The sequence below is a fragment of the Saccopteryx leptura genome, chromosome 4, assembly GCF_036850995.1.
Source record: "Saccopteryx leptura isolate mSacLep1 chromosome 4, mSacLep1_pri_phased_curated, whole genome shotgun sequence".
NCBI classification, from domain to species: domain Eukaryota; kingdom Metazoa; phylum Chordata; class Mammalia; order Chiroptera; family Emballonuridae; genus Saccopteryx; species Saccopteryx leptura.
The window spans coordinates 45,995,765-46,007,815 of NC_089506.1; the positions used below are offsets into that span (position 1 = coordinate 45,995,765).

Genomic DNA, 12,051 nt, shown 5'->3' on the forward strand with positions numbered 1-12,051 from the left:
CCAACCACGGGACAGTGGATAGCATTGTTCAAGCAACAGGTGTTCAGAACTGTTTCTTCTTTAACGTGGGCTGAAAACCAATCATGCGGACTATTAGCAAGGACCAGAACTGATTGTACGCAGACTACTTACACTAGTAGTTAATAAATGATAACCTTATACATATGGTTTCAAATTTGAACTATTGAAACTAGATTCACACTCAGTGAAAAGACCTATTTAAATGAGCAAGTAATTTTGTTAAATGAACGCTCTATGACCAAAAAGATCAAAAATTTGCTTTTAGGCCCTGGCTGGTTGGCTCCATGGTGGAGGGTAGGCTCCACGTGTGGAGGTCCGGGGTTCAATTCCCAGCCAGGGCACACAGAAGTGCCCATCTGCTTCTCCACCATTCCCCCCTCTCCTTTCTCTCGATCTTTATCTCTCTCTCTCTCTTCCTCTCCCACAGCTAAGGCTCCACTGGAGCAAAGTTGGCCCCTGGCACTGAGGATGGCTCCATGGCCTCTGCCTCAGGCGCTGGAATGGCTCTGGCCCCCTGGTGGGCATGCCAGGTGGATCCCAGTCGGGTGCATGCGGGAGTCTGCCTCCCCACTTCTCACATCTGAAAAATACAAAAAAAAAAAATAGCTTTTAGTAAAACCATTGTTATCCCCAAACATGGGGGGATAGTAGCTTTAGTAAAAGCTTAGTAACAGCTATCAAGGATATTCCTGACAAAGAGCTTTTTTTCTTTTGCATTTCCACCCTGTGTAACATAACTCCCAGAAATCGTCCTTAGTTACATTTTAGATAGATTAAAATAATTGCTTATTCAATTTTTGTTTCCCTCCACAGACTAAATTTACTGAAGCAGGGAACTATTTTATTCACTGTTATATCCCTTACTCCTGACACTTAGTAGGGATTGTGTATTGCCTAAATGACCTATTCAGCCTCTAGGGTGAAGCTCTCCAGTGCATCCTGCACCCTACTGAATAAATTTCCTCAGAAGTGAGGCAGGTATCTGTCCCAATCCCACCTGAGTCACATAACAGTCCTATGTTAATGGGCTGAATTGTGTCCTCCTCCAAAATTATGTTAAACCGTACCCACAGTAACTGGGAGTGTGAATATATTTGGAAATAGGGCCTCTTAAAAGTTAAGTTACAATAAGGCTGATAGGGTGAGCCTAATCCAACTGACTGAGGTCCTTGTAAAGAGAAAATTAAGACACAGAGAGATACCAGGAATATGTGCACAAGCAAAACACCATGTGAAGACATAGTGAGAAGATGACCCTCTGCATGCCAAGGAGAAAGGCTCAGGAGAAACCAAACCTGTCAAAACCTTGATCTTGGGCTTTTAGCTTCCAGAACTGTGAAAAAATAAATTTCTTTTATTTGAACCACCATCCAATCTTTGGTATTTTGTTATAGAAGCCCTAGCAGTCTAAGACATCCTGTGATCCTAAGCAAGTTTCTTCACCAATGAGAATCTATTCATGAAACGGAGATGCCACCATTTTCTTGGGGTTGTTCTGAGATCAGCAATTTAACATGAAACACATAGTGGGTAACAGTGCCCAGTTTGCTGAGGGAGAAAACACTGTGGGTAAAACTGAGATACAGAATGTGATGTATTTACTAGAGCACGTTATCTGAGCCCCTCCAGTGTCTGGGAGAAGGCAAGTTGGAGAGTGCTATAGCTGCTGCACCAGCTTGGACTAATGATGGGGAATAGTAGTGGGTAAATAAACAGTCTCAGGATTTTATGTAAATGAACATTTTTTTACTATCTGACAGCTGGATAAAATAAAGTAACCAATGTGGACATGTGAATAATCAAGTATTTTCATATTTTTTAAACCATAGCAACATTTTTTCTAACATTTCTTAAAATATACTCTTTTGAAGAAATAGTAATTAAGAGCTGTATATCTGATTTACAAGGAATTGGCTCCTTGAGATGCTGTTTAATGGGCTCTCAAGTTTCTGAACAGTAAAATACACATCTTCTGGAGTAAGAATAATAGCAAGCACTTAAATAGCGATTTCTATCTACAAAGCACTGTTCTGAACACTTTACATGTATTAACTTATTCATTCTTCAAAACAATTTATAAAATAGATACTATTATCTCCACTTTACCAATGAGGAAATAAGCAGAGAAAAATGCATCAATTTGCCCAAGGTAATACAACTAGTAAATGCTGAACCTAGATTTGAACCCTAAGTGCTTCTAGTGGAGACTTCTAGGAGTTGACCAAAAAAGTAAATACTATATGACAGGAATGTTACTAATATTGAAAGAAATCTGTGCTGAGCCCATTTTTGAACCTGCATTGGTTCTATGGAGACTCCTAAGAAGAGTTGACCAAGAAAATAAATAGGACAGAATATTACAAACATTGTTTTGGAAGAGTGTAAACCTCAGTGTGCTCTTAATGATTGTCAAACTTATAAATCAACTTATAAAGTGATCATACATATCAAGACTTTTACAAAAAGTGTTTATGGCCAATAAGCAATATGTATAAACTCATCCTCTTTTCTTAGGTGTCACTGTATTCTTTATGTTGCATTTATCTACATTCCTCTTGTCTTGAAATATTCAAACTATATGAAATTGCTGATATTCAACTATGACCTACAAAACTGATAATTTTATTTGTTTCAAGCAAATTAGAATTAAATTGTGTATTTCCTATTATAGTCTTATAGAAATCTAAAATTATGGTTATAATGCATATTTCATTAATTATAAGTCAGATACAAGATGATTTCTTATAACATACTACTTAGAATTGACAAATGATCATGCACGTTAAACAAAATTATAATACTCCCCTCCTAAAACAAATGTTCAAAACATTCACATGATCAAAAGTAGAAAACAAAACTTTATTTGATGAAAACTTCTTAAAAGTTCCAGTATGAAGTAACAAAATCAACAACCTACAAATCTTTCAGTCCTTTGCATTTCAAGCAAAATATTCCCTTCATAAATTGACCATTTCATAATATATATCCCCTTTTGTAGGCTTAGGTATGTCTGAGTGGATAAATGGATATTATAAAATTCAAAAGAGAAAGGAAAATATTTTTAAAATAAAAATCTAAACCTTCTCCTTGAGATGTATTGCAATATGGTTACCAACATATTCAGCACCTTCTAACAATCAAGTTACTGATTTGAGTTCTGGAGCACCCCTGAAATGAAAGAACACGACATCCTAGTCACTTGAGTCATGGGTTGACAGCATAAGAAAAACTGACAGCAAGTACAGAGGGACTCAAATATATGAAATCCACGGTTTCTGAACTAAACACTTCAAACAACTAATTGTGTTTTTAAAAAGGCTCAGAATATGGATAGTTTGGAATAGGGATAGCTGCCCTCTGAGGACATGGCGTTTTGAATGCACCTTTAATGCTGTTAACAGTACTTGATTCCATATTGTGGGACCAATCAAATACCAGATCTCATTTTACAGATTACCTTGGATATAGAAACTATGGGTGCCCCCTGTTCTTTTACTCTGTCCCTAAATTGGTTTACTATAGACTTACAGAAGTCTTTCAAGACCTAAAGTTTATGTCAATAGCTGATAGTATCATACCAAGTCAAAGAAAATCAAGAACATCCTGAAATAGTACACTAGGTCGCTCATTTGCACCAAAAGAAAGGACTACATTTCTTGAGTCTTTTCTCTTTTACCTCTTTATTGAGAATCCTGAGAAAGTTAACCAGGAAACAAATGATGCAGGCAAGGCATTGGTACCAGTGAAGGAATTACTAGACTTACTGCCTAATTTTAAATGAGCTTTAACCGTGAGAGAAAACTAAAAATAAAGAGCCCCAATTTTTTTTGAGGGGCAGATGGTGCCTTATATCATGAGTTTAGGAATAAAACTATCTCCAACATGTCTGGGGACCAAGTCATAAGAAATCGTGTCATGCTTAACTATTTCAAATTGTGATGTTATTAAGTAAATTTGTATTTGTTTATATGTAATTGTATTGAATTTTGTTAAGCTGTCCAGAATGTTTATATACTCTTAAATTTAAAAAGACAATAATCTGTGCTTATCTGCTTAAATATCTCAACTCACCCATCATAATCATATACAACTCATTTACTGCAGAACTACAGGGTTGTTTTGCACCAGAAGTTCTGTTCCTATTTAAAGTAGACTTAATAAAATCTACTGCCTTAATGCACTCCTGTATACAGCATTACGTAACACAAGTTTTTCAGTATCCAGCATAGTCAGTCATTCCCACCATAATCACTATAACCCTGGTAGCCGCTGTTCCTTCTCTCGTGGATGCTGGACATCTTTTTCCATGCTGAGTCCTGATGGAAACTAGCACTGAAAGACCGGCCCAGACGCCCGTGATGTTTCTTGGAGATATTGTCTTCACTCTCAGATTTGGCAATTCCCTGGCCATATGTTGGAGGCTGTGACTCTTGTCTAATGGTTCCAAATGGGAAGTTCCAAAGGCCAAACCTTTGCCAGTTTAGTCTCTGGAATGCTATAATACAATGCAAATTTCCCCCAACCTGAGAAGGAAAAAAAGGTAGGTGAAGAAAATGATGGGAAATGAATTATACTAATATATGGGTTCCTATGAATCCTCTTATTCTCCCCGTTCACCTGCCTCAAAACAGTCCTTATCCTTTCAGACACCATCAGGTCACATTATCCTGCATCTTCCTGACCAGCTGCAGTTAAAAACTATAACAATGCCCACACTTTTTTGAATACTTGATATTAAGTTGAAAGTCAAGAATATACTGAATCAATGCACTAAGTCACCCATTTGCACCAATAAAAAGGATTAGTTTCTTGAATCTTATCTCTTTTGACTCTTTATCGAGAATCCTCAGAAATTTAACCAAGAAAAGAATGAACGAAAACACCTTTCTCCCATATGCCACTCTCATACTATAACCTCCCCTTCTGCCTAATCCAAATACTATTCTTCATTTGTTGGTAGGAGTCTATCATTGGGATGTGATGTCTACTCAATCCACAGAATCTACCTTTCTCTCAGAAATAGGCCCAGCAGTCTTGATTGTAAACATGGCCCTGCCCCATGGCCACAGTTAAGATGGCTCAGGACTGAACACCTGACCCAAGCTGGACCAAGACTATGGAACTAAGTCTGAGGAAGGCCAGTCTCAGTCTAGACAGCTGCTCTGAAAGAGACATAAAGGTGATGATGATCTTCAGGAAGTATATAATCAGACAAAAAGATAACATATACCATATTTCCCCATGTATAAGATGCACTTTAATTTGGGGGCCCAAAATTTGAAAAACAAAATGTATTAGACAAAGTTATTGAACTCAAGTTTAATTCATCATAAAATTCATACAACTCCTTATCACTGTCAAAACTCCCATCCATGAGCTTGTCCTCATCGTGTCTGATGTTGAATCACTGTCTTCAACAATGAGTGCAAAACAAGCACGAAAAAGTAGGAAGTCCAAGTAAAAAAAGTCTACAACCACTGTATAAAATGCACCCAGTTTTTAGACGCCACATTTTTTTTTTAAAAAGGTTCATCTTATACATGGCAAAATATGGTAACTCCCAAAAGAATGAGACAGACCAACAACTTTGCCCCTGCTAACATTCTTTTACCTGATAACAGTCCCATATGAATCCAGGCTATACTCTTTGCCCTTTTTTTTTTTTTTTTTTTTTTTTTGTATTTGCATTTTTCTGAAGCTGGAAACGGGGAGAGATAGTCAGACAGACTCCCGCATGCACCGGACCGGGATCCACCCGGCACGCCCACCAGGGGCGATGCTCTGCCCACCAGGGGGCGATGCTTCACCCCTCCAAGGGTAGCTCTGTTGACACCAGAGCCACTCTAGCGCCTGGGGCAGAGGCCAAGGAGCCATCCCCAGCTCCCAGGCCAACTTTGCTCCAATGGAGCCTTGGCTGCGGGAGGGGAAGAGAGAGACAGAGAGGAAGGAGAAGGGGAGGGGTGGAGAAGCAGATGGGCGCTTCTCCTGTGTGCCCTGGCTAGGAATCGAACCCGGGACTTCTGCACGCCAGGCCGACGCTCTACCACTGAGCCAACTGGCCAGGGCCTCCTTGCCCTTTTGTTTTAACCCTTTGAGTACTACGAACATTCATGTCTGTCCTGGTGCCTCCTGACCAGAGTACGATCGTACAAAAATTTTTATTTTAAAAATGTGTAAGGCAACATTATAAAAAGGCAAATGTATGTTCTTCTTGTTTCCATAAATGGGTTATCAAACAAACATTATTTTAAGTTAATAAAACTGTAACTAGAACTAATTTTATTTTTTGAAAAAAAATTCACTCCCGGGAGTCAGCAAGCATGAAAAAAACTCACTAATCAAAGGGTTAAACATACCCCTTGTCCTTAAACTAATTTTCACATTTCTGTCTAAGATGGTCTGAACTGGTTTTCTATTAATTAGTCTAGAGTACTTAGTAAAATACTGCATTTTGGCCAGTTGGGAAATACCTTCAAATACAATGGTGTTCTTACCTTCTTGGTCTTTCGATACTGCAGCCCCCTCTCCAAGTGCCGGATATCTAGATATTCTGGATTTTGAGTATTTAGATCAGTAACAATATCTGCCCATCTGTAGTTAAGAAGAAAGAATAAAGCACAATTTTCTTTTTAGTACAAAATAACATTGTAATAGAACATTTTACATGAGCAATATTCTACAATATTACTGAGGTAAGTCTCTTAGGATTATTCCACCTATTAAGCTCTAATAAATTCGTTTTTAACAATTCTGTTTATGCAACTATTGCCAAGTTTTTATGTTTAAAAATGGTTGTCTCTGTATGAAATAAATATGTATCAACCTATTGGATGACATCTTGCAAGCTAAACTAAAAACATTCTATATTTCCTTCTTAGTGTTAAGTACACTTCCAAAGGACTTAAAATTTTAAATGCCTTTATTTACAAACAACATGATTGTGTGGAAAATCCAAAGCAATTACAAATTCCTTTGTATTACAAAACTATTACTAAAAATAGTAAGTGAATTTGGTAAAGATGCAAGATTTAAGGCCTGTATATACAAACACTAATTGTATTTCTGTAAACAACCAGAAAATAACTGAGAAATTTTTAAAAATCAATTTGCAATAGCAACAGAAAATAGGGAAAGTTTTTAACAAAACAGATATAAATCTCGACTGAAAAATACATAACATTACTGGAGAGAAAGCTGTAATTAAGTGGAGATATAGTCCATGTTCACAGGTTAGAAGATGTCATAACATTATGATATAATTCTCCACAAACTAAACTATGGAATCTATGGATTCTATCCTAATCAAAATTCCAACAGGCTTTTCAGCAGATATTTTAAAAAAAAGTTAACATACTTTTTACAGTGAATAGCAGGATGTTTTCTACTTGATTCTCCAATTAAGATCCAATATTCTACTTCTTGTGGTGCTAGGGGACCCCTGCTAGATTTAAAATACATTCACAGTAAACTTAATAAAGGTTATTCACTCCCTTGAAAATAGTGCTTCAATTATATATTAATAAAAGATATACTGAAGTTTATTGAAAAGTAGCATTTGTAAATGCTAGAAGAGACACTGGAGTTTAGGCTTGAGCAAATGTCTGAACACAGAAAGCATAAACTAAATTTAGGTCTTCATCACTTATTACAAAATCTAGGGTTAAAATGTTGAAATATAGTATCTCTTAGCATCTAAGAGGAAAATAAAATCCTAGCATGCTACCACAATTCTTCAGCTACTCTTATCCTTTTGCCATGCATTCAAAAAGTTTCAAAAGGCATCCTAAAAACAAAACCTTAAAGCAACAAGTCATCTGTGGAACTTTTAAATATACGTATACTGATGCCCTAATCCCACTCAGCAATTCTAATTCAAAGCGGTCTGGAGTGGAGCACAGGCAGGGATTTGTGCAGTTTGAAAAGCATCTCAGGAGATTCGTAGCTATGGCCGAGGTAACAAACCCTCCTCTAAAGTGGACAAAGTAGAAGAACCTACTTTTTCATGTGCTACAGGTGATAGATATCTGGAGGAAGGTGATGTTGCAGGGTAAAATCACAGAAGAAACACAATGTACCTCACCTCCAGAGAAGTAAGTAAAACATTTCAGGATTTGGAGAGACCAAGTAATTTTTCTCTTGTTCCACATTCACAAAATTCCAATGTCCAGCTTCCCAGTTCTCCCAGCTTACTCCTACCTTTCCCAAAATCCCCCCAGCACACAACCCTCCTCCCCCTCCCAACCCCTCCCAAGGACCTTGACTGGGATATAAAGGCCGTAGAGCCTCCAGCCTCCAAGAACCCATCCTATCCCCCTGACCAAGCCATATTCTCCCCACCTGACCTTCGGTCCTCACTGAGAGCAGCACTACCTCTTCCTCCTCTTGAGTTACCAATTCCACTGACCCACATGGGACCAAACAAGAACCTCAGCTGGGTGAGGATAACTGTGCCTATCAATACTTTTAATCAAAGTGTTCATGGCTTCTGTTTTAATCATTCTCAAATAGGACATTTTCTCCTTTGCTTTTAACTATCCTGGCATTATCTCAACCTGCATGAAGAAAACCTGCTAGAGAAAAAAAAGAATACTGAAATTCAGTCACCATAATAAATTAATTTTTAAAAGAAAAAAGTAAAATTCAGTCAAATGCAATTCTGCAAAAAAAAAAAAAAATCTTCATGTAAGGAAAACAAATCACTAAGTCTTCCAATTTCTAATCACTAAATGTATCTTCAATTCTTTCTATAACCCATCTTATGGTCAAGCATCCACATAACATATATAAATGCTTACCTAAATGCTTTATTAGCTTTAACAGGGGTTGCTTCAAAGCCAATTGGACAAAAATAATGATTTTGGCAATGATAGATATAAGCCAGTGATTCATCTTTCAATCCATGAGTTAACTTCGACAAGGCCCCTGAAGCTACAAAAAACGAAAACAGAGGGACCATAAAGTACTATCCACAAAGGACTAGTTAACAACTAGAAAAGAAAGACAGTACTCAGAATACAGAACATTGCTGGGGGGGAATGAGAATCTATTGATACAAAAAAATATTAATAAATTTATTTTCAGGTTTAACCTTTAAACTGAAATTCAGATCAACTAACCAGCAAACTAAAGTACTGAAACCTGTCTTTGCTTACCAGAATCTTCTATTAACACACATGCTTCTCTATGAAATTACTGTATAAAACCTAATACCTTGCATATAGCAATGGTTTCAACTTTTCTGGTTAAGCACATCTGTCACTAGAAATTTGTGAATAAACATGCCCATTACAAGCATTTTAGTTTACAGAACTGTGCATATACTACTGTACTAATATGTTTTTATAAAATATATACTGTACTAATGTTTTTTACAAAAAGTAGGAATTTTAAATTAGATTAAAAAATAGATATTCTAATATGTTCTTCCCATATCAGTGTTCATCTTGTATAGCTCTTATATAGTGGGTACATCTCAATCTGAAGACCACTGAGGTATATGAATATAAATTCCAGATGATAAATTTCCAAATACGGAAACTTCCTCCCACTGACATACAAATTAATCTTTCTCCAAAAGTTACACAGACTAGATAACAGCTTTTTCAAGATGAGATAAGGACATCTCCAGAGGCCGACTGGTAGTCCCATGCCATCTCTTATCACTGCTCCTCCTTGTATAGTTCCCATGGCTGTATTAGGTTTGAGCTCATTTCAAAAGTATTATATAAACAGTTAGTTTTACTAGGACATACTTAAAGTTATTACTGAGGTTTCAATAACTTGCATCTTTTAGAAGAAACTAAATTATTCATTAACAACCAGTCTATTAAAATTGGGAATCCTAAAAATAGTTTAAGTAGATGAAAGCTTGAAAATCATGGTTTCTCTGACTTTCTAGCCACTGCCAATAGCTGAAGAACACTAAGAAGAGCAGGTAAATGGCTATAACAGAGCCCAGCAGGTGAACCCGCCCTCACCCCTGCAGAAAGGCACAATCTGTGAGTTCCATGGAGACAATAATATTTCTGTTTTAAACCCTTTCTCTAAAATTTCATCTAGACCTTTCCTATAGAGCTTTGCTTCATAGCCTACCATCAGAACATACATACATGCATGGCAAGGTGGTCTTTACTGCTAACATCTCTATTTTTGTATTTTAAAGAATTTTATTTATTGATTTTAGAGAGAGGAGAGAAAGGTGGAAGGAGCAGGAAACATCAACTCATAATAGTTGCTTCTAGCCCGAGGTTTTGAACCAGTGACCTGAGCATTGCAGGTCAACGCTTAGTCCACTGTGCCACCACAGGGCAGGCTAAAATCTCTGTTTTATAACAATAAGTAAGTCATTCTGGTTGAGTTACCCTGACAATGTAAAAACGGATCCTCAATGGGAGCTCTAAATAAACAATTATAAGAACTAGAATTCAGAAGACAAATACTTCGTTTCCATAGTTGTACTTCATTATAAATAGGCTCCAGGGTAGGGAGCAAACATATGTATGTATTTAGACTTCGCACAAATCAATAAATACAAAAAACGTTTATACATATCATCGCTTTAGAAAAAACTTTAGAAATCTTTTAAAAACTATGAAAATGCCAAATAAAAAGTTTTCCCAAATAACTGAAATTAATAAAAAAAATTTATTATAACTTCTAATGGAAATCTGTATTTCACACTTTCCTCCTTTCTTAAGTCAAATGTAATGCAAAGCAACTGAGTACTTTAGTGTAATTATGATTAGCAATTTATTTTTAAACACATATTTACTGAGTCCTCCCATGTGTGAGGCACTGGTAAAACAGGAGGGACTAGGACAGCCAGGCTGGGTTCCTGGCTTCCTGGAACTTACTGTCCAGTGGAGGACACCAACACTAAGCAAATAAAATAATTATGAATGGTAATTTGTGCTTGAAATGAAATAAATAGGGTGCTGGGTTAAAAGAAATGGCTTAGGCATGAAACTTTAATATTCAGTGAACGCCCCTTGGAGGTGGTAGCATTTAAGCTGAAACATGAAAGATGAGACGGATGTTGGGGAAGTGAATTCTAGGGGATAGAACAATCCAGGAGAAGTAAATAGCATATTGCATCTTTGAGAGACACGGTCTCATTCAGAACTCCATCATAGTCTCGTGAAGCAGGCACTTGTGGTAGGCACTTGACTAGCAATTACTTTAACATTCTCGAATACATTCCAGATTTCCTATCAGTGCCAGAGTAAAGTCTTGATAAAGAGGTTAAATAATACCTTTATAGAAAGACTATAGCAGTAGTTCTCAAACTTAAGCATGTGAGGCTTGTTAAACAACATATCACTGGTGTCTAACCCAGTAGGTCTGGGATGGGGACCAAGAATTTGCATGTCCAATAAGTTACCTACTAATGCTGATGTTGTGTAGGAATCACATTCTGAGAGCCACCACTCTACAGTTAAGAGAAATTTTCATTTAACTCAATTCACTAATCAATTTATGAGTACCTACTAACTATGTCAGGAACTAGTGGAAACAAAAGAAAGTAACACAATATGTCAAGTTCTCCATGTAGGGAAGATTAAACAAGTAACTTTAATGTAAGGTAGAATAAGACAGTACCTAAATAAAGGGTTATAATTCAAAGAAGAAAGCACATCAGGTCTAAGGAATCAAGGACTGGCATCCAAGGTGGAACTTACTGAAGTGGGAGAATTTCAACAATCCAGACAGAAGACAGGGCATGAGGAGAAAACAAATCACTAGAGGGGATGGCTATAACCAGAGAACTTCAAGTAGCCTAGTTTAGAAGAGAGGGTATGATAGTATAGAGAAGCACCCCCAAAATATCAGAACAAGGTCATGAGAAGATCACCCTCTGAAATAAAGACAGTAAATACAGTATTTAATATATTAAAATGGCCATCAAAAAAAATAAGTTCATTTAGGAGAAGACTTGTAAATGTGTTACAAATGGAAACTAAATTTAGAACAATGTTCACTCTAGATCAGAGTATATCTAAAAAATCTTATATTTAAGCAACAAAGCAGCCA

The 12,051-nt window shown here is 36.8% G+C and overlaps 1 protein-coding gene across 13 annotated transcripts in view; it reads right to left on the minus strand.

Annotated features, from left to right (window-relative positions):
* Positions 1–12,051, minus strand: part of BIVM (basic, immunoglobulin-like variable motif containing) — an 84,059-nt gene that overhangs the window by 31,953 nt on the left and 40,055 nt on the right. For 12 of the 13 annotated variants that reach the window (XM_066380588.1, XM_066380589.1, XM_066380594.1 and 9 more), the window contains 4 exons: positions 8,817–8,949; positions 7,376–7,462; positions 6,516–6,612; positions 2,857–4,544 (listed from right to left, as the gene is read on the minus strand). In XM_066380588.1, the coding sequence (XP_066236685.1) occupies positions 4,251–4,544; positions 6,516–6,612; positions 7,376–7,462; positions 8,817–8,949 (611 nt within the window). In that variant the 3' untranslated portion in view covers positions 2,857–4,250. Of the gene's footprint in view, positions 1–2,856; positions 4,545–6,515; positions 6,613–7,375; positions 7,463–8,816; positions 8,950–12,051 lie in introns of those variants that run through there. The other variant, XM_066380598.1, reaches the window with a different exon arrangement.